Source organism: Ochotona curzoniae, unplaced genomic scaffold, assembly GCF_017591425.1.
Source record: "Ochotona curzoniae isolate NIBS_2020 unplaced genomic scaffold, NIBS_Ocur_1.0 contig_4502, whole genome shotgun sequence".
In the NCBI taxonomy this organism is placed as follows: Eukaryota; Metazoa; Chordata; class Mammalia; order Lagomorpha; family Ochotonidae; genus Ochotona; species Ochotona curzoniae.
The window spans coordinates 979284-1007274 of NW_024466308.1; the positions used below are offsets into that span (position 1 = coordinate 979284).

The 27991-nt window shown below is 62.4% G+C and overlaps 3 protein-coding genes across 4 annotated transcripts; 1 reads left to right on the plus strand and 2 right to left on the minus strand.

The window, feature by feature from the left end:
* The first annotated feature begins 3236 nt into the window (after nt 1–3236).
* Nucleotides 3237–10814, plus strand: CNN1 (calponin 1). Its single transcript, XM_040986204.1, has 7 exons — nt 3237–3378; nt 5111–5232; nt 7143–7209; nt 7905–8042; nt 8162–8272; nt 9804–9950; nt 10069–10814. The coding sequence occupies exons 1-7, from the start codon at nt 3316–3318 to the stop codon at nt 10309–10311; spliced, it is 891 nt and encodes a 296-aa protein (XP_040842138.1). The 5' UTR covers nt 3237–3315; the 3' UTR covers nt 10312–10814.
* Nucleotides 10815–12829: 2015 nt separating this feature from the next.
* ELOF1 (elongation factor 1 homolog) lies at nt 12830–16140 on the minus strand. The gene is made up of 4 exons (XM_040986205.1): nt 16053–16140; nt 13512–13649; nt 13308–13378; nt 12830–13095 (listed from the first exon to the last, which is right to left on the minus strand). Exons 2-4 carry the CDS (start codon nt 13625–13627, stop codon nt 13031–13033), a joined length of 252 nt encoding a protein of 83 aa, XP_040842139.1. The 5' UTR covers nt 13628–13649; nt 16053–16140; the 3' UTR covers nt 12830–13030.
* A 6894-nt stretch (nt 16141–23034) lies between these two features.
* Nucleotides 23035–27445, minus strand: ACP5 (acid phosphatase 5, tartrate resistant). Of its 2 annotated transcripts, XM_040986364.1 has the most exons (6): nt 27141–27301; nt 26063–26149; nt 25604–25864; nt 25350–25477; nt 24342–24687; nt 23035–23580 (listed from the first exon to the last, which is right to left on the minus strand). In XM_040986364.1, exons 3-6 carry the CDS (start codon nt 25862–25864, stop codon nt 23338–23340), a joined length of 978 nt encoding a protein of 325 aa, XP_040842298.1. In that variant the 5' UTR covers nt 26063–26149; nt 27141–27301; the 3' UTR covers nt 23035–23337. The 2 variants fall into 2 exon arrangements, with proteins under 2 accessions (XP_040842298.1, XP_040842297.1); XM_040986363.1 differs by lacking the exon at nt 26063–26149 and having other exon boundaries at nt 27141–27445.
* Nucleotides 27446–27991: the final 546 nt, after the last annotated feature.

Below are 27991 nucleotides of genomic sequence, written 5' to 3' on the forward strand. Positions count from 1 at the left end.
AGCGGCAGGCAGCTTAATGAGACGCATCCCATTTTGGGAACATCGACTCAGCGGCTCTGGGCAAAGGCGCTGATTGTTCCCAGACGCCACCCGCCTGAGCCCAGCTCATCCCTCAGGGAGCACGGAGGATGACGCTCCATGGCTGGGGCTGCTACCGGGAACTCCTGTGAAGCGTCTGCCAGCCCGTCCCAGCTCCTCTCGCTGTGACCCAGTGTCCCGGGGCAGCAGAGCATGCGGGGGAGGCCCCAATACCTCATCTCCCTTCTTCCTTTCTGTATGCCCTTCTATTCTGAAAATAAGTAAATCAACTAAAAGAAAAATCATTTTTCTTGGAAAGGCAGGTTTATAGAGAGGAGATACAGAGAGGAAGATCTTCCACCCAATGATTCACTCCCCAAGCGGCTGCATCGCCCAGTGCTGAGTCAATCCGAAGCCAGGAGCCAGGAGCCTCTCCCGGGTCTCCCACGCGGGTGCAGGGTCCCAAGGCTTTGGGCCGTCCTCCACTGCTTTCCCAGGCCACAGGCAGGGAGCTGGGTGGGAAGTGGAGCAGCCGGGACATGGGCAAGGCAAGGACCTCAACCATGAGGCTACCGAGTCAGGGCCGCCAGTCAACCTTTTAACATAAAGGGGAGGTGGAAGGGCACTGTGCCAAGCATCCCATATGAACAGCAGATCGATCGAGCCCTGGCTGCTCCAGTTCCTTGCAGAGTGCTTGGGGAAGTAGCAGAGGGTGACCCAAGGGTCTGGGACCCTGCACCCACACGGGAGACCCAGAAGAAACTCCTGGCTCCTGGACTCGAAGCAGCTTAGCCCTGGCCACCTGGGGAATGAACCAGCAGATGAAAAATTCTGTCTCTCCTTCTCTGTATAAACTATTTGGAGGGGGGGGAAAAAAAGCCTAGAGGCTTTTCACCCCGAAACTGACGTGGTTGATGCCAAGTGAAGCCAGCACTCCAAAACAAGGCTTTGAGGACCCCAGCTTCCCGCCTGTGATTTCTAGGGAAGTGGGGGAGCAGGGTGCAGGGTTGGGGGTCACAGGGTGCAGGTTGGGGTGCGGGGAACTTTGCAGGACCTCCAAGGTCAGGATTCAGGAAGGGGTCCCCGCCGAGCTGTGCACCCCGCATCCTGGCTTGGGTTCCCCCAGGAGCCCCCCGACCCCGGGGGACGCCGGGCTGCCCCGTCCGGGCACGAGCCCAGGGCTCCCCAGCCCGCCCCCGTCGTGCCTTGGCCGTGACTTCAGAGTCGGCGCCCAGGCTATAAATGGCCAAGCGCCTGGCCGTCCTGGACCGCGCCGGCCCGGTGAGTCAGCGCTGACGTCACCGCCGCCCCGCGCCGCCAAGCCCCGCCCCTGGCCGGGCGGGCCCCGCCCACGGCCGCCCAGACACGCCGCGAGCCCCGCCCACCAGCGCGAGCCACGCCCCGCCCCCGCCGAGCCCCGCCCACCGCCACCAGCGACGCTGACCCATCTCCATCCGTGAGAGGTTCGAATCCCGACTCCTGCACACTCCGTTTTCACCGCTTTGGGGTTCGCGTTAGGAACTCCAGGCCTCCTGGGGCTGTTGGGAAGCGTGAGTTAACAGACTCAGGGGCTCCTCTGAGTATCCTACAGGGTCTTACAGGAGCCACCGTCCTAAGCACACTGGCCCTGCCTGCCTAGGGCTTCTCAAACGCGGAGCTGGATGGGAAGCGGAGCCGCCGGGATTAGAACCGGCGCCCATATGGGATCCCAGCGCGAGCAAGGCGAGGACTTTAACCACTGTGCTCTTGTGCTGTACACTATTTTTTTTTTAAGAATATTTACGGGCCCGTCCCCCTAGCCTAGTGGCTGAAGTCCTCGCCAGGCATGTACATGGATACCAGTTCGTATCCAGCTCCCTGCCTGTGGCCTGGGAAAACATTTGAGGATGGCCCAAATCCCTGGGACCCTGCACCCGCGTGGGAGACCTGGAGGAGGCTCCTGGTTCCTGGCTGCAGATCGGCACAGCACCGACCGTTGCGCTCACCTGGGAGTGAATCATCGGACAGAAGATCTCTCCTCTGTATATCTGACTTTGTAGTAAAAACAAATAAATCTTTAAAATAAATAAATATTTAAAAAATTTTTTTATTCTTATTAGAAAGGCAGACGTCTAAGGAGGAGACAAAGAGAGAAGATCTTCCGTCCACTGGTTCACTCTCTAAGTGGCCGCAACGGCCGGAGCTGAGCCGATCTTAAGCCAGGAGCCAGGGGCTTCTTCCGGGTCTCCCACACGGGTGCAGGGTCCCCAGGCTGTGGGCCGTCCTCCACTGCTTTCCCAGGCCACAGGCAGGGAGCTGGAATGGAAATGGGGCCATCAGGATTACAACTGGGGCCCATATGGGGTGCCAGCTCATACAAGGTAAGGATTTTAGCCACTAGGCTATCACACCAGGCCCAGTAAGTGTCATATTTAAGAGCAGGTTGGCTAATAAGGGCCGTTGTCATCTTGGCATATCTGAGCCATGGACTTAGCATGAAGCCAGCCGACAGCATGAGCGTCAGTTACTGGTGTGGGTGGCAGCTTGCTGGCCTGTCAGTCGGGTGTCACCAGCGTGGCCTCACGTGGTCCGTCAGCCATGTGTCACCGGCGTGGCCTCACTGGAACATCTGCCTTCGTGGCCCAGGATGCCATCTGGCCAGGCCTGGCCATTTGGGAACAACCTGGCTGCGTCCGAGCCACTTGGGGGACACCCCTGGCCCGGAGCCTGCTGGGGCGTGTGGGGACAATTAGGAGAGCTCAGCTCTGAGGAACTGGGAGAGATGGAATGTGCTGCAGACGTGGGCACACCAAGGCACCCCAATTCCCGTGCTGCACGATACCACCCCCACCAGCCCATGTCACTTGCCCAAGGGAGCCGGTCCGGCTCTGAAACGCAGCCCCCGCTGGCATCTGCTAAACTGGCATGGGTCACGCAGCAGTGCCGCCTCAAGGCTCCTAGGAGACCCCAGACACAGACTTGGAGGCCCGCCGCCCCCCATACACATGCCAGGGACAGTGAGAAGGGGGTCCCGCACTCACTGCACCTCCCCTTCACACACCCCTCCCCACCTCATCCCTCCAAAATGGAAACAATGACATACTGGGCTCCCAATACCAAGCCCTTGACATCACGAGGGGGGGCGCCCTGCCCCGCCCCCTTGGCAGCCCCCGCGGCCAATGGGACGGCCCTGGAAGAGACCCGGGCCGCCTCCGGAGCTTCAAAAACCTGCCAGGAGGGGAAGAGCGTGCAGAAGGACCCTCTGCCGCCACTGCGTCAACTCCGCATCCGTGCCGTGCCCACCGCCCGCCTGCCGGCATGTCCTCCAGTCACTTCAACCGGGGACCCGCCTACGGGCTGTCGGCCGAGGTCAAGAACAAGGTAGGGCCGGGGGCAACCTCCTGGGCTTGGCTCGCGTGGTGTCTCCCCCGCTTCGGAAGCTCTCTGCCTGTCCCATCCCGAGCAACTGACTGAGAGGCGACGGGGCAGAGGATTGGGGTCGGGCTACTCCTTTGCAGCACCTGCAGAGTCCACTGTCCTACTATGGGGGGAGCAGAAGGTGGGGGCCCGCGAGACACCCCTAAACAGAGGCAGCCGGTGGTTCAGTTTGAAGACCATCCCCACCCCTCCACCCCACACTGGTGTTTAATCGCTGTATGTCCCTGCTGGGAACAGGGCAGCTTTCCCCCAAGCCTCCTGACTGAGCAAGGCTAGGAGGAGCGAGGCGGGGCTCCCAGACTGGGGGCTCACCCTGAGGGGAGAGGGGCTCAGAGGGCCCTCAACTGGGAACCATTTCACACCTGAGAGGGTGGGGGGGGTCGGGAGGGGGGAGGAGTCAAGGAGATTAGCATCCAAAGAAAGGCAAAAAAGGGGAGCCCCAGGATACACCCCGCAGAGAGTGGGGGGTCAGCTTCTGCGGGAGGGCGACCTGGCGATTCCCCACCACACCGTCTCCCCAGCCCGCTGCCCAGGCCAGCAGGGGCAGAGCCCAGCTCCATTTCACACAAAGGTACATCGAGGTTTAGGGTCACTTCTCTCCAGCACGCCGGGCGACCTGGGATTGGTACCTGGGTGCTGCTGGCGGAAGGAGGGGGCGTGAATCGCTGGGGGAGGGGGTGGATGCTCTGGAGGCAGATCCAACGTCACCCCCTTCCCCCCCCAGCACTGGCCCCGGGAGTGGCGGGCAGTGCAGCGGCCGCTGCTGCTCCTGCCGCCGCCGCCACGCCATATAAGGCGGCTTCAGGGAAGCCCGGGCCAGGCTATATAAGGGCCGGTTTGCTTTATAAAGCTGGACTGGTGGGGAGGGGGGCGGCAGGGCCGGGGCCAGGTGTGGGGGGGCCACAGGAGAATGGACAGCTGGGTTCCCCCTCCCCCGCACAGGGGTGGGGGGCTGGGGCCAGACAGGGGGTCCAGGCAGGCAGGGGTGGGCGGGGAGCACACTGGGATACAGGAGCCCATAGAGGGGCAGGGATGGAGAGGCACGGGCAGGCGGTCAGACCTGCCCCCGCACCATCACCTCCCTGGGAGTAGAGTGCGACAGAGTCACCTTAGAGAAGCTGGGGTCCGCAGCCCGGGGAACCAGGAAAGACAGACAGACAGCAGAGGTTGGGAACGGATGTCCATGGGGTCAAGAGTCAAAGGCCAAAGGGTGCTCCCTCCGCCACCAGGCCACGGAGACCTAACCCAGACCAGTCTCCTCCCACTCCGGCTTCTCCCGCCCCCTTCCCTTCACCCCTGCACATCAGCAGGGGGGAGTGGAAGAAGGCAGGGCCAGGAAAAGTGAAGCCCCAAGTTTGGCCTGCAGGGGGGACCAGGAGGCCAGGCGCCACCCCCTCCCAGTTCTGAGAATTCAATCTTCCCCCCACCCCCTTCCTCCCTCTCTCCTCCCCCCCACTGTGCCAAACCTCAGAATGTTGGGAATGGCCCCCCGGGCAGGTGTCACCCCAGCCCACCCGGCCCCCCTCCCTCCACGGGCGGATGTGCCAGGGGCAGCAAGGCCTTAGTTGGGCAAGGAAAGCGGTGGAGCCTGCGAGGGAGGCTCTAAATGCACAGCGAGAGGAGCCGCCAGGGCGCACTGCCTGACATGGCGGGCCCGTCCCCCGCTCCCCCGCAGCTGGCCCAGAAGTACGACCACCGACGAGAGCAAGAGCTGAGAGAGTGGATCGAGGGCGTGACGGGGCGCCGCATCGGGAACAACTTCATGGACGGGCTCAAGGACGGCATCATCCTGTGCGAGTGAGTGGGGGGACCCCGCCTTGCGCCGCGCGCCCCCGCCGCGGCACCCAGCTTTACCTCCGCGTCTGCGTACGCACGCGGAGCCAGCGTTTTGGTGGGGCGCCGGCTGACACCTCCCTGCGCAAAGTTTTTTTGGAAGAGAAGCAGAAACACATAATCATCATGCCCACTTGACAGACAAGGCAGACTGAGGCCCTCCTCCAGCCAAAACACACACTGCCCAGAACGCCTTCCAGACTTAGAAACATCTTCCATCCACTGGTTCACTCCTCAAGTGACCACAACAGCCAGGGCTGTGCCGATCCAGGAAGCCAGGAGCCTCTCCCGGGTCTCCCACAGGGTCCCAAGGCTCTGGGCCGTCCTCCACTGCTTTCCCAGGCCACAGGCAGGGAGCTGGGTGGGAAGTGGAGCAGCCGGGATATGAACCAGTGCTCTTATAGGATGCTGGCACTCGATGGGGGAGGGTTAGCCAGTTGAGCCATTGTGCTGCAGTCCCCGCCCCCAAGCACAGCTCCAGACTTGTAGCCGGTGTGTTCTGCAGGGGGCCCATCTGTCAGCGCCCCCCGAATGACCAGCTAAGGCTCGGACACCTCTTCCCCGGCCTGGCGATAACCGGAGACGTGGCTTCGGGACCTGGCACGTGGTTAAAGGAGGTGTAGGTGCTGGGCAGGCCCCCTGGCCCGCCGTGGGTCCCGCTGGGCAGGGCCCGGAGCCAGGCCAGCGCGGGGGTGACCGTGAGGGCTGGAACGCGCCCTCACAAAGCCCGTGGAGGGCAGGTGGTGGCTATTTTGGTTCATCCTGGCTCACGGGGAGGACAATGAGGAGGACGCACTGGGTGTCAGCCCGAGGATGTAGCATGTCTGTCCGTGCCGTACGCGTGACGCAGCAGCCGCTGTGTGCCTGCTCCACGGGAGCTCCCGCCCTGGTGGGAGAGGCCGAGTGGTCACCGGGCACTCAAGTGGGGACGGGGGCTGGGGAGGGAGGGAGAGGTGCCAGGAACTGCCTGGGCCGCCCCAGGGCCTGCGCGGTGGGCCCAGGAAGATGGAAGAGAAGGCAGGGCCAGGAGCACAGCCCCCCCCAGTTTGGCCTGGAGCGGGGACCAGGGGCTCAGCCCCTGGCCTCCCTGACAGAGGCTCCTGCAGGGCAGGCGGCAGGGCTCCGGGCCGGGGGCGTTGTGTGCTGGGCCGCTGTTATGAGGATGGAGGGAGGAGCGGGAGAGCCAGGGGGTCCACACGGGGTCTGTCTATTTCAGAGAATGAGACCAGAGATGTCCCCCAGACACCCACGATGGCCAGGGGTGGGAGCCAGGCAGAAGACACTGTGACACGGGGTGTGGCTGCCCCAGAGCGGTACCTAACGCCCGCCCCGGCCACCCCAACCTGAGACATGTGGAGGACTCCGCAGGGAGGTGTCCCGGACACGCGGGAACTCAGCAGTGGTGGACAAGAGGCCCTGGGCGGTGCCCTGCTGTGTCCTCAAGACACACCACAGTTAAGGACACTCACAGGACTTCAACCTTTTTTCTTTGACCCCAATTCTTAGAAAATCAAATATAGAGAGAAGGAGACAGCAAGATCGTCCATCTGCTGGTTCACTCCCCAAGTGGCCACAATGGCCGGAGCTGAGCTGATCTGAAGCCAGGAGCCAGGAGCCAGGAGCCTCTTCCAGCTGGGTCTCCCACATGAGTGCAGGTTCCCAAGGCTGTGGGCCGTCCTCCAGAGGCAGGGAGCAGCTGGGATGTGAACCAGAGCCCCTGTGGAATCCTGGCGCTTGCAAGGCTGGCACTCAGCCACTGAGCCACCGTGCGGGGCCCAAGGGGACTCTGATCTCATGTCCCCGTCCTGCCATGGCTGAGTGCCTGGTGGCACCGGGTGGGTGGCCCACCGCCTCTTCCTCGCCCCTCCCCGCAGGTTCATTAATAAGCTCCAGCCGGGCTCTGTGAAGAAAGTGAATGAGTCTACGCAGAACTGGCACCAGGTGAGTTTCTGCCGCTCCCACCCCTGCTGCATCCCAAGCCCACCCTGGCCCCCGCTGACCACCCCTGCTCTGCCCCCCGGCCCCCACTGACCACCCCTGCTCTGCCCCGCCCGCATCCCAAGCCCGCTGACCACCCCTGCTCTGCCCCTCCTGCATCCCAAGCCCGCTGACCAGCCCTGCTCTGCGCCCTGGACCCCGCTGACCACCCCTGCTCTGCCCCCTGGCCGCCCTCTGACCACCCCTGCTCTGCCCCCCCGGCCCCCCGCTGACCACCCCTGCTCTGCGCCCCCTGGACCCCGCTGACCACCCCTGCTCTGCCCCCTGGCCCCCGCTGACCACCCCTGCTCTGCCCCCCCGGCCCCCCGCTGACCACCCCTGCTCTGCGCCCCCTGGACCCCGCTGACCACCCCTGCTCTGCCCCCCGGGCCCCACTGACCACCCCTGCTCTGCCCCCCGGCCCCCGCTGACCACCCCTGCTCTGCCCCCTGGCCCCCGCTGACCACCCCTGCTCTGCCCCCCTGGCCCCCGCTGACCACCCCTGCTCTGCGCCCCCTGGCCCCCGCTGACCACCCCTGCTCTGCCCCCTGGCCCCCACTGACCACCCCTGCTCTGCCCCTCCCGCATCCCAAGCCCTCTGACCACCCCTGCTCTGCCCCCTGGCCCCCACTGACCACCCCTGCTCTGCCCGCCCACAGCTGGAAAACATTGGCAACTTCATCAAGGCCGTCACCAAGTACGGGGTGAAGCCCCATGACATCTTTGAGGCCAACGACTTGTTTGAGAACACCAACCACACGCAGGTGCAATCCACGCTCCTGGCGCTGGCCAGCATGGTGAGCGTCCCTGGGGCGGGGATGCGGGCACACGGGGTGGCACGGAGCGGGGGAGGTGTGGGGACACAGCCAAGGATCCCTGTCTGCTCCCTGTCCTCACATCTACACACCTGGCCCAGGCCAAGACGAAAGGCAACAATGTGAACGTGGGGGTCAAGTACGCCGAGAAGCAGGAGCGCAAGTTTGAGCCGGAGAAGCTGCGGGAAGGACGGAACATCATCGGGCTGCAGGTACAGCCGCCCCGGCTCCTGCTGCTAGGGCGAGCGGGGCCAGGAGGACCTGGGAGGGAGGGTGGTGCGGGATATGTGACTTCGGGCCACCAAGACGCCTCTTGGGGGATGCTGTCGTCCCACCCTGGAGGGTCTGGGTTCAAGGCCCCTGCCTTCTCCTCATCCCAGCTCCCTGTTCATGGAAAGCCTGGCAGGCAGCAGGAGGCTAAGGCACTGGAGGCCCTGTACCCCAGGTAGACGGGCCACAGAGAGGAAGTGATCCAGTGACAGGGCTCTCACGGGGGCTGGCTGACTCCCCTAAATGGCCACCCAGCCTGAGGCCAGGAGCCTGGAACTCCACTGGGGTCTCCCACGGGGGTGGCGGGGCCGAGTGCTTGGGTCAGTTTCCTCCTGTCTGCCTCCCGGGCGCATGAGCAGGGAGGCGGATCAGAAGAGGAGCAGCTGGGATTTGCGACTGGTGGCAGCTTAGCATGCAGCCCCACAACGTTGGCCTCTGTTGCAGACGGGAGGAGTGGGGGGACGGAATGTGGGGGTCGGGAGGAGTGGGGGACGGGAGGAGTGGGGGACGGGAGGAGTGGGGGACGGGAGGAGTGGGGGCACAGGAGGAGTGGGGCACAGGAGGAGTGGGGGTTGGGAGGAGTGGGGGACGGGAGGAGTGGGGGACGGGAGGAGTGGGGGACAGGAGGAGTGGGGGACGGGAGGAGTGGGGGTCGGGAGGAGTGGGGCACAGGAGGAGTGGGGGTTGGGAGGAGTGGGGGACGGGAGGAGTGGGGGACGGGAGGAGTGGGGGACAGGAGGAGTGGGGGACGGGAGGAGTGGGGGACGGGAGGAGTGGGGGACGGGAGGAGTGGGGGACGGGAAGAGTGGGGGTCGGGAGGAGTGGGGGTCGGGAGGAATGGGGGACGGGAGGAGTGCGGGACGGGAGGAGTGGGGGACGGGAGGAGTGGGGGACGGGAGGAGTGGGGGTCGGGAGGAGTGGGGGACGGGAGGAGTGGGGGTCGGGAGGAGTGGGGCACAGGAGGAGTGGGGGACGGGAGGAGTGGGGGTCGGGAGGAGTGGGGGACGGGAGGAGTGGGGGCACAGGAGGAGTGGGGCACAGGAGGAGTGGGGGTCGGGAGGAGTGGGGGACGGGAGGAGTGGGGGTCGGGAGGAGTGGGGGTCAGGAGGAGTGGGGGACGGGAGGAGTGGGGGCACAGGAGGAGTGGGGCACAGGAGGAGTGGGGTCGGGAGTGGGGGACGGGAGGAGTGGGGGTCGGGAGGAGTGGGGGTCAGGAGGAGTGGGGGACGGGAGGAGTGGGGGCACAGGAGGAGTGGGGCACAGGAGGAGTGGGGGTCGGGAGGAGTGGGGGCACAGGAGGAGTGGGGGGACGGAATGTGGGGGACGGGAGGAGTGGGGACGGGGAGACGTGCTAGCAGACGGGGAAGAGTTCTTCCTCTGCTTCTCTAACGAAATTAGCATACAGGCGGCGGGTGCCCAGCTCAGGTGTGCCTCGTGACCTCACGGTTATGACATCACTTCCTGGCTTCCTAGATGGGCACCAACAAGTTTGCCAGCCAGCAGGGTATGACGGCCTACGGTACCCGGCGCCATCTCTACGACCCCAAACTGGGCACAGACCAGCCCCTGGACCAGGCCACCATCAGCCTGCAGATGGGCACAAACAAGGGAGCCAGCCAGGTGGGTGAGGGTATGAGTCCTGGCCGGCAGGGACCCCCACTTCCTGCCGCCCTCCCTCCGCCCCCACCCTCCTCCACCTGCCGCGTGGCCGAGCCACAGCCGCTGTGTCCTCCGGCAGGCCGGCATGACCGCCCCTGGCACCAAGCGGCAGATCTTCGAGCCGTCGCTGGGCATGGAGCATTGCGACACCCTCAACGTGAGTCTGCAGATGGGCAGCAACAAGGGCGCGTCACAGCGTGGCATGACGGTCTACGGGCTGCCTCGCCAGGTCTACGACCCCAAGTACTGCCTCACGCCCGAGTACCCGGAGCTGGAGCCCGCCCACAACCACCACCCGCACAATTACTACAACTCGGCCTAGGGGCGCCCCCCTCCAGCCCTACCTCTTCCCAGGCCACCTGCTGCCAGCGGCCCTGCCAGCCCCTCTCCCTGCACACAGCCCTGACCCACTCACCCCCTCCCTCCCATCCCTGCCTTGGCACCAGCCTACAGGGTTAAGAGTTTGAAGAGAAGCAGGCTGCGGGGTGGGGGTGGGGGAGAAAGCTGACCAGTCCGGGAGGGGAGGGGAAGGCTGCCAAGCTTGACCCGAAGCTGGCATGCATGCCTCCCCGCCTGCCTCCCCCAGGGGTGCCACCAGGACCAGAAGCTGAAAGCCCCCTCTCCCTCTTGCGCCTGCCCGGGGTGGAGTGGGGGCGGGAGAGGCAGGGACACCCCAACTCCCCTCCCTGGCCCATGCTGAGACGCAGTGGACACTCGCGGTTAGGTTCGGATCGACACGGCTGGGACGGCGACCGCGGCGTTTGTGACGCGAGCACTTGTTTTGTAATTTCACTGGAGCACAATAAATAAATGTCTGTAAAAATCGCCTGAGCCTCGGGGCTCTGTCTCTGGGGTGTGTGGGCGGGGAGAGGAGCCTGTGGGAGTCACACACACACACACCCCTCACCCACGTACACAATGATACACGCACACTCCCAGCCACCGCCCAGGGGGCTTGTGGGGCAGGCAATGCCAAGGGCAGGGGGCTGCTGGCCCGGCAGCGGGGGTAGGGGATGTGAACGGCCACGCTGCTCAACGTGCTTCAAGGGAAACACCAGCCAGGGTGTCCTGAGAGCGCCCAGGTCCACTCTGGGGCAGGAAAGGAGCCCTTTGGCCCTGGGTTGCAGGGGTGAGAAGACAGGAGGAGGTGGTCATGGCAGGGCCCCCCCACGCTAAACCCCAGCAAGTGCCACCAGGCTGGTTCTGGGGTTCTAAGAAGGCTGTGCAGAAGCGGGAGGAGGGGTTGGAATGTGGGGGGGAGCCTGCGAAGCCAGCCCCCCTTCTCACCCCACCCGGGGTGTAGGGGGGCCTCCCTGCCTCGGATTCCAGGCGCGTTTGTCCCTGCTCCCCGCCGGGCCCTTCTGGGGGAAGCTATGCTGAAGATGCGAGTCTGCCTCGGGGCCCCGCCCCCTGGGAGGACAGCACCATATTAGCACTCGGCCAGCCAGGCCGTGGCGGTGGGTGGCTGGGCAGCTGAGCTGAGCCCCCGAGCCCCCTGACTGCCCACAGGGGTCCTGGACGGTAAGGAGAGGCACCACGGAAGGGGCCTGCGGGGCGGGGCGGGTCACAGAGAGGATCTGGCAGCCCACCCTGCCTGGGGACCACAGCTCAACACCCTGCCAGGGCAGGCGGTGGGGGGGCATGGCATGGCATGGAAAAGCCATCCGCCTGAAACTGCCTAGATTCCTGGGACACACGAGACCCCCTCCACTCCCACGGAGAGCAGCAACCCCCTCCCAGGGGGCTGGAAGCAGCCTAGGGTACACCAAGACTTCCCCTAGTGCTCACCTGGCTCACACTGGCCCCTATGCGCCCCGGCTTCCTAAGGCTGCAGCCAAGAGCGCCATGCTGGCCATGGCACCTGCCAGAGCTCAGCAGGTGCTGGGAGAGGGGTGTCAGCTTTGGCGTGGTCACCCTCCTCCAGGAAGCCCTCCCTGACCACCTCTGTGGACAGCTGGCCAGGAGATGTGGCCCCGCCTGCTCCCAGCTTAATGAATGAACAAACAAGGTCCCAGAAGCCGCGTCAAGCACCCCAAACCTCGCTTCACACCCCCCTCCTCTCGGGTCACAGAGTCACGGCTGGCCAGGAATCTGTGGGGCTTTTTAAAAAATTTTTATTATTTTTTCTTTTCACTGAAGGTCTTGTGCTGGCCACTGATCCCATGCCGGAACCTGCGAGTCCTCCATATAAGTTACGGAATGGGAAACGCCACTCCCAGGGCGGCCGGGAGGGAGGAGTCAGCCAAGGCCCCCAGAGGAGGACGGCTCCAGGCTTCGAATGCTGGGCCTCCAGCACCCACTGGGATGCAGAGAGGGAGAAAAGGGTGCTGGGTGCTACTGAGACTCTGGTGGTGGAGGTCACCACCCGCCCTCCAGAGGGGTCTGCGGGCTAGCCCACTGCGGAGCCAGAGGCCGCGGCTCAAAGCGCTGGGCCGGTCGAGGTCCTTAAGGCCCAGCAATGCGCCCTCCACCACTCCTGCTGCGGCCGCCCATGCCCAGGGCGCGTGCACGCACACGCGCGCACACACAGAGCAAGGCTGTACGCGCGCACACAGAGCAGGGCTGTACACGCGCGCACACACAGAGCAGGGCTGTACGCGCGCACACACAAAGCAGGGCTGTGCACGCGCGCACACAGAGCAGGGCTGTACGCGCGCGCACACAGAGCAGGGCTGTACACGCGCGCACACACACAGAGGGCTGTACGCGCGCGCACACAGAGCAGGGCTGTGCACGCGCGCACACAGAGCGGGGCTGTACACGCGCGCACACACAGAGCAGGGCTGTACGCGCGCGCACACACAGAGCAGGGCTGTGTACGCGCGCACACACACAGAGCAGGGCTGTACGCGCGCGCACACACAGAGCAGGGCTGTGCACGCGCGCACACAGAGTGGGGCTGTGCAGGCGCACACAGAGCAGGGCTGTACGCGCGCGCACACACAGAGCAGGGCTGTGCACGCGCACACAGAGCAGGGCTGTGCAGGCGGGCAGGGCCCCGGCACTGTCTCTGAGCCCGCGGCAAGGCCCGCCCTGCGCCGTCACTGATTGGCCGCCTCGCAGGCGTCTATCCAATCGCTGTACACGTCCACTGGTTCTGACAGATCTGAAACCAGCGGAGGGTCAAGGGCGGTGAGCGGACCACAACGGGCAGCCTTGGCTGCTGACCCCAGCCCCAGCCACACACCTGCTGCCCACTCCTCCCGCTCCATCTGCTCCACCTCAGATGTCGGGGTCAGGGGGTGAGGCGCTGCACCCCGACGCTGGGCAGCAGGCCCTGCCCACCGCACCCCGCCCCAGGCCCCATGCCAAGGATACACGTGATGGGCGTCTGGAATTCCTCTAGGCAGACGGTACAAGAGATGACTCCGGTGTTGCGGGCGCGGTCCCTGGCGGCAGGGGGCAAGGTGAGTGCATGGACCCCTGCACCTATGGTGGGGACCCCCTCCCCACACACCCGTGGGGAGCAGAGGAGGCTGGGGTTACTGGGGTGCACAGCGGCCCCCCGCCCCACCCACTCACATTTTCACGTCACAGGATTTCTCGTGGTTACAGAAAGGGCAGGTGAACTGGGTCTCCAGGGTCCCCGTCATCTTCTTCTTGGGGGGCGGCTTCCGCTTGGATTTGCGGCGTCCCATGCCGTGCTTGGATAGGCCCGGGCTGTGGGGGTGGCAGAGGGAGGGTGGAAGTGAGGGGCGCTCTGGCCAGCTCCAGGAGGCCAACCCAGCGGGAGAGACAAAGGGGTGGGCAGGGGTGGCACAAGTCCCAGTTGCCCAGGAAAACTCCTGGGCCAAGCAATGAAGGACTGGCTGTGCACTGGGGGGCTCCGACCGGTGGGACCCCAAGACTGGCTGACTTCGGCCCACAAGCTCCCACCCCCTGGGCTCACTGTCGATAAAATACAGCTGAGTGTTCTTGAGGCGCGGTGCCCTAAGCCACCACCTGCGCCCTGGCCTGCCTTCCTCGCTGGAGCGCGGGGTTCAGGTTTTAGCTTCCGGCCACACTGCACCTGGGCGATGCCCCCCCAGCCTGGGCCATGCCAGCTAGGAGCTGTGCTGATCTCTCGGCTGTCTCGGGAACTTTCCTGAAGACCCAGAGAGAGACCAGAGAACAACAAGCCATGTGGTCTCTCCATGCTTCGGCCCAGGCAGGAGCCTCTTCCGGGTCTCCCATGCCAGTGCAGGGTCCCAAGGCTTTGGGCCGTCCTCCACTGCTTTCCCAGGCCACAGGCATGGAGCTGGATGGGAAGTGGTGCAGCTGGGACTCGAACCGGTGCTTTGGGAAGAGATGCCAGCACCACAGGCGGAGGCTTAATCCTCGGCACCAAAGGTTCTGCCCCTCTGAAGGCTTCTCTGTCCCCAAGGAAACACACTGTCCCCCACATCCTAAGAAATAGGGGCTCCACCGGGCCCGCCTCGACAGGCAGTCCCCTCTCCTCCTGGCCCCCTCCCTGCCTCAGGACGGCCCCCACCAACCACAGAGACACCGTGCTGTGCTCTCGATCCCTCCCTGCCCACCCTAGGGTGCGACACTGCGCACCTCCCATCCCACCTGCACCCAAGGTCACGCACCCAGGACCCAGCGCGCCTGACCCCCACCTCTGCAAGTCTTCCCCACCTCGGTGCAGAGAGCTCCATCGTCCCAGGGAAAACACCAAGTGGGACCGCTTTCTCTGTGCACTGCCCATATCAGAGCCCACCCCTGGGCGAGTAGCTTCCAAGCTCCCTGCTGGGGCACCTGCAGCTCCTCCCCTCCAAGCACAAACTGCACCCCAACTCTGCAGATCCGCCCCTCCAAGCACAAACTGCACCCCGACTCTGCAGCTCCGCCCCTCCAAGCACAAACTGCACCCCGACTCTGCAGCTCCGCCCCTCCAAGCACAAACTGCACCCCGACTCTGCAGCTCCGCCCCTCCAAGCACAAACCGCACCCAGACTCGCGCAGAACTCGATCCAGCAGCCTAGAACTTGGGCACACCCGGACTAAACCAAAGCTCGATCCCAGGGACCACGCGGCAGCCCAGGGCCTGTGCAATGCCACTACCTGTGACCCCAGCAGCCCGCGATAGCCACTTCCAGCCCTGGCGGCCCCGCTTCCCACCCAGCTCCCTGCCTGCGGCCTGGGAAAGCAGTGGGGACGGCAAATAAGCACCAGCAATAATAGCTGGTGGACAGAGGAAACGGAAAAAAAAATTAATTTTTCGCCCGTTGAAGCCAGCTGTTGCTGCAGGCAGGCGGGACCAAGGGTGCCTGGAAGCGGAGGGGGCGGTAGAAGGTGCTGCAGTTGAGACCTTTCACACACCACAGCCCTTAGAAGGTTCCAACAACTCCAATGCAGCTTGGTCTGCCTGCAGCCCTGACTCCCGCCCAGAATCCCAGACCCTGTCTGTGTTGCGGCGTGTTGTTAATGTTGGGGGGCCACCCACCCTTCCACACCAGCTCAGGCTGGACCCACTGCTGAACCCCCGAGCCCCAGTCCTTGCAAGCGTCCTCAGACAACAAGCCAGCCACAACTTGCTGCTTGAAGGCTTCGAAAACTGAGGTGGATGCCCCCCAAATACCACTGACACCCCAGGGGTGTGGGGTGTGCACGAGAGGAGAGACCCTGCCCCTCCTAACCCCTTTCAGCTGCCAGGCCCAGCTCGGCCCCGCACTCCGACACCCCGAAACTGCAGCAGGAGGAAGTACCAGGATGCAAGAGGTGGCAGGGTGCACAAGGAGGGCGGGACGGGGTGCAGGAGGAGGAGAGGGGGTGCAGGACGGGACGGGGTGCAGGATGAGGTGGCGGGGTGCAGGAGGAGGACGGGACGGGGTGCAGGAGCAGGACGGGACGGGGTGCAGGAGGAGACGGGGTGCAGGAGCAGGACGGGACGGGGTGCAGGATGAGGTGGCGGGGTGCAGGAGCAGGACGGGACGGGGTGCAGGATGAGGTGGCGGGGTGCAGGAGGACGGGACGGGGTGCAGGAGCAGGACGGGACGGGGTGCAGGAGGAGACGGGGTGCAGGAGCAGGACGGGACGGGGTGCAGGAGCAGGAGGACCGAATAGGTCGTTCAAGTGGCTCACCGGGGCTCCGCGTCGCCGGAAGTCGAGTCGTCGAGGCTGTTGATGGGCTGGGCCGTCCCGCGGCCTCCGGGTCCCGCTCAGCGCCCCACCAAGGCCCGACCAGGCCCGACCAGGCCCGACCAGGCCCCACCAGGCCCCACCAGGCCCCACCAGGCCCCACCAGGCCCCACCAGGCCCCACCAGCGCCGCACGGGCGATCAACGCCACCTTCCCGCCCTGGCGCAGCACTGAGACGCCGACTTCCGGCCGCCCGCGGAAGCGGAAACCGCTCGCTGCGGGCCCGCCGCTTCCGCCCCGCCGCTTCCGCCCCTAACCACCGGCCCCGCCCCCGTCCCGCCCCCCGCCGCTCGCAGTGCGCCTGCGCGGTCCCTAGCGGGTGGACCAGCATCTTGTGTTTTAGGATGTCTTGTGTTTTTTTCTGACAGGTGGCTGTTCCTGCGCTCCGGGAGCGCTGGGCCTTCGGGCCGCAGCTGCCCTGGGAAGATGCCCAGCGTGCTGGGATGGTGTCGGGGGTCTTCCCCTTGCAGCCCCAGCTCCTTGGAGCAGGCATGCACGCACACCCTCCATCTGGGTCTCCCCAGGGTTAAGGGATGGAAAATGCCCCTCTTGGGCTAAGGGGGCACACGTGAGACCCTCAGCTCTGCTCTGCAGAGGAAATTCGAAGCTTTTACGTCACCCACAGCCTTGGGACCCTACACCGCTGTGGGTGGGACACCCAGAAGATGCTCCTGGCTCCTGGTCAGATCAGCTCAATTCTGGCCCGGGAGGCTGCTTGGGGCCTGAACCAGCCGATGAAAGATCTTCCTCTCTATCTCTCCTCCTCTCTGTGTATCTGACTTCCCAATACAAATAAAGTAAATGTTAAAAAAAAAAAAGTAGCCAGTTTTGTAACAAGTGACTACTTTGTAAAAAGGAGAGATTGTTAAATGTATCCTCTTGTTTGTGGTCACAGAAGGTAAGACTGTTTCCTGCAAGGATTAGGGGCAGTTACTATGTAACTAAAACCTCTATGAAATGGCTGGATCTGCAAGGTGACCGCCAGAGGGCAGCCGGGCCATTGCAACCAGGCAGCCGGACCCTAGGAAAGCTTGCTGGCGGTACCTGCTCTCACAGCCGGAATAAACGGAGATTCAGGCAGAAGGGGCTGCACACTCGGCCTCTCCCTCCTTCCCGGCCTTGTGGAGCTCTCAGTGGCAGGCATGAAAATGCTTGTGTTAAAACTCCCAAGTGGCGTGTTTTGACACTAGCAAGACACGGCCTGTCTCGATGGTCAGGAAGTTCCTGTGATGACCATGTGGTCTAGACCGTTAAGACAGTGCTGGGAGGAGGACGGCCCACAGCCTTGGGACCCTGCACCTGCGTGGGAGCCCTGGGAGAGGCTCCTGGCTCCTGGCTTCGGATCAGACCAGCTCTGACAATCCTGGCCACTTAAAGAGCGAACCAGCGAATGCAAGCTCTCTCTGTATATCTGCCTTTCCAAGAAAAAATTTAAACAATGTCTGATCTATACTACACAGGTGTTTGCTGGATGCTACGAATATTAATTTGCTTCTTTTTTAAAAAGGGATTTATTTATTTTTATTGGAAAGTCAGATTTACAGAGAGAAGGAGAGACAAACAGCTGATTTATTCCCCACGTGACCGCAACGCCCGAAACTGAGCCAATGCGAAGCCTCCTGCATGGGAGGCCTGATGAAGCCCCTGGCTTTGGATCGGCTCAGCTCCCGGCGTTGCGGCCATTTGGGGAGTGAATCAGCAGATGGAAGATCTTTCTCTCTGGCTCTCCTTTTCTCTCTGTAATTTCTCCTTTCCAATCAAAATAAACAAATCTTTTTTTTTTTTTTAATGGATGTGCCGTATGTATTTGAAAGGCAGAAAACAGAAAGAGAGAGATTTTCTATCTACTGGCTTACTATGCTAATATCTGAAAGAGCCGGATCTGGGCCAGGCTTCACCCGGTCTCCCAGCTAGGCGGCACGGGTTGGCATACTCAGGCCAGCGTCATCTCTTTGCTTTCTAAGGTACGTTAGCAGGGAGCAGCGTGGGACACAGAGCGGCCAAGATTCACACAGCATCACACATAGTGGCTCAACATGCTGTGTTACCCCCCCCACCCCAGGATATCTGTCTACTTACATCTCACATTCTGCCCCCAGCTGGCTGGAAGCCCCCCACCCGCCTTGTGTGGCTGGGACCCACCAGCCTTACCCACCCAGAGTCCCTGGCATGTAGCAGTGGGGGAGGGGGAACATGGGACATTGCCCCCGCGGCCCTGCCACTCATCCTCCATGTGACCCTAAATGTGCCACTTCTCCTTTCTAGGGTCGTGTCTCTGGGAGTGGGCACACAGGGCTCTTCCGTGAGTTCTGACTCAGAGTCCCCGGCCCTCCCCCTGGCCCGGCCCCAGGAACCCTTGAGTCAGTGGGAAGGGGCAGAATGCCTGGAATCGTTGGTCACGATGAGGGTCGGCCTGGCACTGGGCAGGCACTGGGCCCTGACTCCTGTCTGAGCCTGTGAGCGCTCACCATGACCCTGGCCCCGCTCTCCTCCGTGGGCTGGGTTCTCTCACGAGGCAGGCTGGAACTGGGAGCTCCATCCGGTCTCCCACGGGGCGGCAGGGACCCCACCCCTTGAGCCTACTGCCTCCTGGAGTGCACATGTGTTGGGGGCTGGGACTTGAACCCAGTTCATGTGATGCTGGCCCCACTTGGGGCGTGTTTTGTTATTTATTTTCTTGTTTCTTAATTTAATTTTATTTTTACTTTTACTTTTTTAAAAATTATTACCATCATTTTTATGACACAGTTCCATAGGCCCTGGGATTTCCCATGTCCCCAAATTCTCCCCACCCACCAAATTCCCCTATATTGTTACTATGGCATAGCCCTTCATACAGTCACATGTCCATCGTTGCGGGCATGGACAAGGGCAGAGAGTCCAGCATCCCACTGTCCAGATACAGCTGACAGTTTCATCGGGAGTCCATCTTTGATCTGGAAGTAGAGACGCACACTGCACTGCATCCTCACATCTGGACATGATAGTCTCCATTCCACAGTCACCACACGTCCCTCTTAGATGAAAGGTGACAATACAAAATCAACAACAGGAAGAAAAATAGACATTCACAACACCATGAATTTCTCAAAGGGTTTTGATAGTTCAGTAGTCCTGAATTGCTGTCAATCCTGCCACTCCAATCACAAGATCTCTCCCGAATCCACTGGCTGCTGTAGCCCACCTCAGAGTGTCTCCGTCTACCCAGATCTTCACTGCCAACACTTGGCTAGGGTCGTTGATCAATTTGTTCTGCCCTCCGTCCTCTGCCATGGTGCCAGGTGTCCTCTGGAGGCTCCGATGTACTGCCGTATCCTCCGTGTACATCTGGATGTGCTGTCCACTGCTCTGAGCCACGCAAGGAGGCCCAGCTCTGACACATCCACTCCCAGTCAGCCCATGGAACCTGCAATTCTCTCCATGTTGAGGGTTCTGAGTCCAGCAGTTCAGTTGATAGGGAATCATCTGAGGTGATCCCAGACCTGATTCTTGTATGTGTTTGCCAAGACAGGGTCCAGCTCAGTCCGGCGCCCAAATCAGCCTACACACACACTGGTAGTTGCAATTGCTGGGTCAGTTCTGTTTCCAGCCCCATGTTTTAGGCAAACTAATGGGTGTTGGGATCCAGCCCGATTCTGCCCACCACATACTCGGCTTTCAGTGGGAGCTGCAGTCTAGTCGGAGCAACCCACAACAGCCCCCACCAGGCCCGCCCCTGCCCTGGTTCCCGTGCCTGCCAGTGTGTAAAGCAGACTGGTCCCGTCTGCCCCACATGCCATTCAGTTCTCCTACATGTTGATGGGCAGTAAAGTCCAGTTCGGCCCAACCGGCCCCACTATCCAGTACCCACTGGTGCCAGTGGGCGCCACCATCTGTCTAGGCCATGCCTGCACCTGTCAGAATTTGGCCCCTGTGCCAGCATCTGCCAACTGATGCTGTGGAAAAGCCCAATCAATCCACACCGAGGCTGACTTATGCATGTACCAGAAGGTCCAGTCAGCCCAGCCTGGCCTTTCCCTGACCCAGCTCACACGTAGGTCATCGGATGTGGCTCTGCCCGGCCTGGTCTGCCCCATCCCAGCTCTCATGTTCACCAAGGGGAGTGGTGGCCAATCTAGGGGTCTTTGCAGCCCCCTCACTGGGACCATCCCCCCCGGGTCTTACATGTGCTGGCTACTCTCTCTATATATATATCTGACTTTGCAAAAAAAAAACAAAAACAAAAACAAAAAAAACCTGGACCTTGAGGCCATGTGGACTGCAAGGAACCAAAGCTGAATGGGTTTGCCCATGGTGTGGCAGCTGGAGCCTAACGTCCCGCTGGGGACGCAGCAGCAGCAGCAGCAGCGAGGGGACCACCTCCCCTGCAGGCCCCGTGGCCAGCCACACGCTCCAAGCAGGCTGCTCCATCAACTTAGCTGCTAGCCAGTGAGCCCCGGCCGCCCCCGCAGGGCAGCCCGCAGTGGTGGCTGAGTGGTGGCGTGCCTGTCCGCCCAGGAGCACTGAAGGTCACTCCGCCCACCCTCAGAGAGGAACTGTATCCTCTCGCAGCTGTCACCTCGTGACGCTCGGCCAGCTGCTTCTAGAAGTTTCCAAAATGCGCGGTCTCACGGGAGTACAGAGGCAGGCTGCGGTTCGTGCTAAGCTTCCCCTCCTCCCCCCAACCCCTCTTCTCTTCCTCCTTCGTTTTGCTTTGGTTCGAAAGGCAGAGGGACAGAGAGCAGGAGAGGCAGAGACGACCCATCTCCCATCCCCTGGCTCACTCAGTGCCCTGAGCTGAACCAGCCCAAAGGCAGGAGCCAGGAGCCTCTGCCGGGTTTCCCAAGAGGGAGCAGGGGCCCAAAAACTTGGACCATCTTCCACTGCTGTCCCAGGAATTGGATTAGGAAGTGGAGCAGTTGGAACTTGAACTAGTGCCCATGTGAAATGCTGGCAGACGGAGGCTTAGCCTGATATGCCAAGGGGCTGTCCCCTTCTTTTTCTCAAAGATGTTTTTATTTGTTTGAAAGCTAGAGAAAAAAGTTTTTCATCTGCTGGCTCTCCTCGCAAATGGCCACAACGGCCAGAGCTGGGCTGGAAGAGGCTCCTGGCTCCTGGCTTCGTATGGATTCAGCTCTGGCCATTGTGTCCCCTTGGGGAGTGAACCAGTGAGTGGGAGATCTTTTTGTCTCTCTTCCTCTCTGTATAGCTGACTTTGCAATAAAAAATAATAAATATTAGAAAAACCCCGCCCCCTGCCCCTGGGTGTGTGACCTGTCTACCCAGCAGCATGCCTGCACTCGCCAGTATTCAGCTTCAAGGTCACGCCGGCGCCCTTGGCAGGTTGCATAAGCTTGGCAGCAGTCCAGGCGCTCTGGGCGGGGGCAGCTGGTGAGTGGTTCTGGCACACCTTGGAGTGTCAGGTGGCGGCCAGGAAGGGGTTTGCCTGTTGTCCTAGGGGGCACAAGCAGGGGGCAGGTGTGGAGGCACTGAGCCAGCCCAGCGAGGTGCCAAGCGGGTGTGCGGGGCCCGCGGAGGTGTCATGGTGTATCTGGACGGTGGGCGTGTGCCAACCCTGCACAGCTGTGTTGTTCTGGGCCGGGCGTGGTGCTGCTTCGAGGTCACAGGGTCATTTAGGATGCGCATGCGTCATACCCGTGCCTGGGGTGAAATGCCACCTTGGCTGCTGACTGGGTCAAGCACACTCCGGGAGCGCAGGTGCCTGGGTCACCGCGCCACCAGGTAGGAGGAGGCCGGATGGAGGACCGGCCCTTTGGACATTTGGGGAATGAGTCAGCAGATGGAGGTTGGTTTTTCTCTCCCGGTCTCTACTCTCTTTTCTTTTCCCCTGAAAATGCTATATTTATTATTATTGGTGTTGTTATTTTTTAAGAAAGAGGGACCTGGGCCCAGCACAGTAGCCAAGCGGCTAAAATTCTCACCTTGAACGTGCTGGGATCCTATATGGACACTGGTTCTAGTCCCAGCTGCCCCACTTCCCATCCAGCTCCCTGCCTGTGGCCTGGGAAAGCAGTGGAGGACGGCCCAAAGCCTTGGGACCCTGCACCTGTGTGGGAGACTTGGAAGAGGCTCCTGGCTCCTGGATTTGGATGGACTCAGCTCCAGCCATTGTGGGCACTTGGGGAGTGAACCAGCAGATGGAAGATCTTTCTCTGTCTCTCCTTTACTTTGTAAATCTGACTTTCCAACAAAAATAAATCTTTTAAAAGAGTAAGCCAGTAGATGGAAGATCTTTTCTGCCTCTCCTTTCCCCGTATCACTCCACTTTTCAAATAAGTACATCAATCTTCCAAAACTCACAAGAAAAAGATGAGTTCCTCTCGGGGCAAAGCCTGGAGCTGCATCTGGGGGCCTGGAGCTGCATCGGGGGCCTGGAGCTGCATCTGGGGGCCTGGAGCTGCATCTGGGGGCCCTGGAGCTGCATTGGGGGCCTGGAGCAGCATCGGGGGCCTGGAGCTGCATCTGGGGGCCCTGGAGCTGCATCTGGGGGGCTGCATCGGGGGCCTGGAGCTGCATCTGGGGGCCCTGGAGCTGCATCTGGGGGCCCTGGAGCTGCATCGGGGGCCTGGAGCTGCATCTGGGGGCCCTGGAGCTGCATCTGGGGGCCCTGGAGCTGCATCGGGGGCCTGGAGCTGCATCTGGGGGCCCTGGAGCTGCATCTGGGGGCCCTGGAGCTGCATCTGGGGGCCCTGGAGCTGCATCTGGGGGCCTGGAGCTGCATCTGGGGGCCCTGTGCGTGACGGGGACCTGGATCCTGGAATCGTCACCTGCGCCTGTCTGGGTTCTACCGTGCAGACAGAGGGCCAACCAGTCCCCAGCACGGACTAAATCACGTGACCAGCCAGCCGCAGGTGTGGCCGGTCAGTCATGGGGGATGGCTTGGGCCCACCGACACCCCGACAAGCAGAACAACACATTCACTGGCTCCAGTGCAAACTTGGTGATTCTTGGTTTATTCAACGGCAGAGACAGAAAAAAGCGCTTCTTTCTCCCCGCCCTCTCCCTACCCTGCACCCCCATCCTCCGCTGGGGGAGGGGCGGATGAAGCTTCCTCCTAGGGCTGGCTTCCCCAAATCCATGTCCCAGCGTCCTAGAACGTCAGCGTTCCTGCCACGGCGCGGGGACCACATGGCGCCGTGGTTCCTGCTGGTGCTCGTGGGGCTGACTCTCGGGGCGGGTGGGGGGTCGCCCACTGAGCCGCCCCAATGCCCCCTCTGCACCAGGACCCTCAGGCCTTGGCCCGCCTCGGCAGCTTGGTCTTGAAGAGGGACTTGCCCGACGCCTCCATGTAGGTGACGCTCATGTCCTTGGGGGTGATCTCCACGTAGACGAAGCCGCCCAGCGAGCTCTCGGCCCCGTAGTGGAAGCGGAGGTAGCCATTGGGGACGCTGTGCTGGTGCTGCGTGGAAGGGTCCATGAAATTGCCTGCCCCACTCAGCACGTAGCCCACGCCGCTCTCATCCTGCAGGTACTGAAGGCGGGGAAGCAAAAGTCAGGGTCAGCGTGCGCTAAGCACACACAGGACAACGGCCGCAAAGTCCAAAGTCAGGGCTAATCTGAAGGACACAGCAAAGGCAGAAGCGGGGAGATGGGCCGCTCCCCCCAAGCAGCCAGGACCTCATCCAGGTCTGCCCACCTGCCTGGCAGAGAGCTGGATGGCACACGAGGCAACCAAGCTCTCACCTGGAGAGCTGGCATGGTGGGTGGTGGTTCACTGCACCCCCTAACACTGGCTCCCCACATTGGCACTTTGAGTGGCAAATTTAAAGCTTGCTGGCCTGTGACTGCACTGGCAGGCACTGCTGTGGCTTGTGGGGGTGGGGGGCATGCTCCTGGCTCAAGAGTATAGAATTTGAGCACACACAGAACAGATTTTGATAGCTTAGTGACTAAATCCTCACCTTGCATGCGCCAGGATCCCACATGGGTGCCAGTTCTAATCCTAGCAGCTCTATTTCCCACCCAGCTCTCTGCCTGTGGCCTGGGAAAGCAGTGGAGTACGGCCCAAAGCCTTGGGACCCTGCACGTATGTGGGAGACCTGGAGGAGGCTCCTGGCTCCTGGCTTTGGATCAGTGCAGCTCCGGCCAGTGCGGCCACTTCTTTGGGAGTGAACCAGCACATGGAAGATCTTCCTGTCTCGCCTTATGTCTGTAAATCTGCCTTTCTAAACCAAATAAGTAGATTTTTAAATAAGAATGCAAGCCCCTCTGCCCGGCCCCCTGGAGCCTCACCTGCAGGTTGTGGTCATGGCCACACAGGTAGGCTGTGACCTTGTACTTGACCAGCAGCGGCTGCAGCTTCTTTACTAAGCAGTGGGTCGAGCCGTGCTCCGCGATGGACCACACCGGGTAGTGGCCGGCCACCAGCACGTAGTCCTCCTTGGCGTCCATCAGGTGTCGCTTGAGCCAGGCCAGCTGGGTGCGGGCCAGGCCCAGGTCCCGGGGCCTCTCGGGCTGCTGGCTGAGGAAGTCGTGGGAGTTGCCGCACAGCGTCACTGTGTCCAGCATGAAGATGGCCACGGACACGTTGGTGCGAGGGATTCGGAAGTGTAGCCGGTAGAAGAGACCAGGAAAGTTCCTGCGAGCGGATGGGGCAGCGTGAGGACAGCAGTAGGCTCACCAAGGCGGCCCCTTCACATTTTGTTTGTAAAATACAAGTAATTAAATTAATGTATTTGAAGACCAGAATGAGAGAGAGAGATTGGTGCTTTGTGGTACAGCAGGTTGAACCTAAGATGCCGGCATCCCACATGGACACCAGTTCAAGACCGGCAGCCCCACTTCCCGCCCAGCTCCCTGCCTGTGGCCTGGGAAAGCAGCAGAGGACCGCCCACAGCCTTGGGACCCTGCACCCGCGTGGGAGACCACTGCGGTCACTTGGGGAGTGAACCAGCAAGCAGAGAAAATTCTCTTTCCGTATACGTGTATGTCACTCTGCTTTTCAAAGAAATAAATCTTTAAAAGAAACAAAACTTGCCATCTGCTGGTTCACTCCCTAAATGCCTGCCACAGGCAGGGCCAGCCCAAAGCCAGGAGCTGCAACTGGGTCTGCCCCGCGGGTGGCACGGACAGAAGCCAGCCCCTGAGCCATGCCCCCGGCTGCCTCCCAGGGAATGGCATCGCAAGCTGGGAACTAGAATGAAAAGAAGCAGAGCCAGGATTCGAACCCGGGCCTTTGAAAGGGGTTCTTCCCCGGGCGCTGCGGCCTCAGTACCCCTTCTTTCCCAGGACGAAGCTCACCAGCGCTTGGAGACTTTGGAGTAGGCGATCTGGGCCGAGACGTTGCCGAGGTGGTCATGGTTCCCGGCCAGCACGTACCAGGGCACTCTCTGGAGCGAGCGGTCGTTGAACACGTCCTCGAAGGTTTCCTGCAGTGGACAGCAAGCGGGCCCCCCACCGCCCAGCCACACGGTCACGCCAACACCCCCACCAACCCAATCGGGGGTTCCCCAGGGCGGCTTCCCAGCCCCCATCCCCACCCTGAGAGCCAGCACCTGGAACCTTTTGTCATTGACACTCTGCACGCCGTTGAAGTAGAAGTTGTCGCCCAGGGACAGGACGAAGTGGGCGCCCAGCATCTGCACGACCTTGCTCATTTGCTTGGCATTGGCCATCTCCCGGGCCGTGTGGAATGGGGCATTGGGGACGCCTCCCCAGTCACCCACGGCCACAAAGCGCAGCGTGGGGGTGGCACCGTCGGCGCCGGGCAGCAGGAGGACGCCTTGCAGGATCAGAAGGAAGGTCCAGGGGTCCATCTGGGAAGGGGGTGAGGGTGAAGGGAGGCTGGGCTTTGTAAAATGGCCCCAGTGTCAGGCTCCTCCTCTAGGGACCCCAGGAGGCAGGGGCTTGCACTGGCACAGGAGGGTCCCAGCCATCGCCATGCACGGCGCAGGAGCGGGCAGCAGAGGGCCCTGGCTGCTCTGGCTCCCCACCCCGCCTCACTGGACACTCACCTTGCTGAGACGCAAGGCCAGGCAGTGGGCTTCGGAAAGGCAAGTGGACAACGGGAAGGAGGTTGCTGGCCGCCCCTTTATTGTCCCCTGGGCGGAAGTGGGTTGGAAGGAATGAGGCAGTACCTTCCCCAGGGTCACGTGAGCTCAGGACTTCCCCAGCGTCTGGCATGGGGTTTGGGGTGCAGGGCTGATCCCGCTGGACAAGCGGGGGGCTGCTGGCAGCACGGCATGGGGTGTCCATGTCGGTGGGTGTGACTGCCCTGTGTTGTATGTGCCGGTCCCTGTGCGTGCAGGTGGGTGTGTGTTGGTGTGTGCAAGGCCGTCCGAGCGTGCCTGTGTGTGTCGGACGCCAGTGTGCACTGCGTGTCCGTCACGTGTGCCCCCGTGTGCTGACATCTCTGTGTGTCCCATGGCCAAGTGTGTCAGTGTCAAGGTGCCCACGTGTGTCTGAGTGGGCGTCTACACCCGCGGGTGTGTTTGTGTGTACCCAAGTGCCGGGTCTGAGTGGGAGGTCCACACACACACACACACCCCTGCAGGCTTGCCGTGGGAGCCCCAGAAACTGTTTCCCATCCACACCCACCCACGCGCCCATCCGGGTCCGGGTGTGTCTATTTCCGGGGTGCATCTGGGTCTGCCCGCCAGCGCACTGCTCTGCCGGTGGCAGCCCTGGGTGGGTGGCTGGGAGCGGGGGAGGTGGGCACCCAGCAGCCATGCGCCTGAACGTCTGCCTGGGTCTGTGTCCTTGGCCTGGCCAGCACGGGCCGTGGCACTCTGTCCGCCCTCCCTCCCCCCACGGACAGCGGTGGCCTCCCTTTTCCGGGAAGTGTTCCCACCCCGCCCACCCCCATCCCCACAGAGGAACCCGGCAGGCAGGCGGCTGGGGAGGCGCCCGCTGGGGACACGCGGCCATGTGACCACAGACTTTTGACCCCTGCATTCCTAGCCTGCTGTCCGCAGGTCTCCCAGGGCACCGAGGGGCCCTTGCACCTGCGCGCCCCTTCACTGTCTCCTCCCACCCCCCCTCCCAGCTCCTGGGGTCTCCACTTTGAAGGTCCGGCCAGCGGCAGCGACTCACCCGTGTCCCCCAGCCCCTCAGGGAGGGGACGAACAGGACGGAGGAGCTGGCGTGGCGCGGGGCAGGCGGCGACCCCTCGGATGGAGACGCGCGCGCGGGACGCCCGGGGTCCAGCCAGGCGGGTCTGGGCGCACCGGCGTGGCTCCCGAGGGTCCAGAGACGCAGCTACAGGTTCGCACCGGAGAGAGCTGGCTCTCCAGGCTGGCCGCGCGTTTTAAAGAGGCGTCGGGCGGCCCGCCCTGCCGCGGGGGCCCCGGGCCAGCCCAGGTGAGCCGCCGGAGCAGCGGGGAGGGCGGCCGCCGCGTGCGCCTCCTCGCCCCGCCTCCAGCCCCGCGCGCCCGCCTTCTCCGTGGCCTCAGTCTCCCCGTCTGTGACATGGGCTCATGGGGAGTCAGGACTCACCCCCTCTCTCTTTATGCCACTCGCGATGCTCGGCGCCACATGCCTGGCATAACGGGGGAGCCTGGGGGAGGGGAGGACGTGGGGTGGGGGTGGTGCCAGCTCAGGTAAGGGAATTTACTGCCTTCAGCCTCAGGCTGCAGGTGCAAGCATGTAGGGAGCGATTCTGGCATCCCATCTTGGATGCTGAGCTGTTCTTCCCCACAGCCCACAACGTTCCCTCTGTCCTCCTCCTCCATCTTGTCCCTTCCCCTGCTCCGGCAGCCCCATCCTGCCACATGGCAGATGTGTCTCCTCCCCTCCTCCCCGCTCCCAGTTCCAACCCTGCTGCAATAAAGGACACATAGTCAGTGTTATTCCAGAGTGCGTGTGTTTCTAAAGGCAAATTTGCAGATGAAGGAGAGTCAGAGAAAGATCTTTCACCTGTTGGCTCCAAGTAGCCACAATGGCTG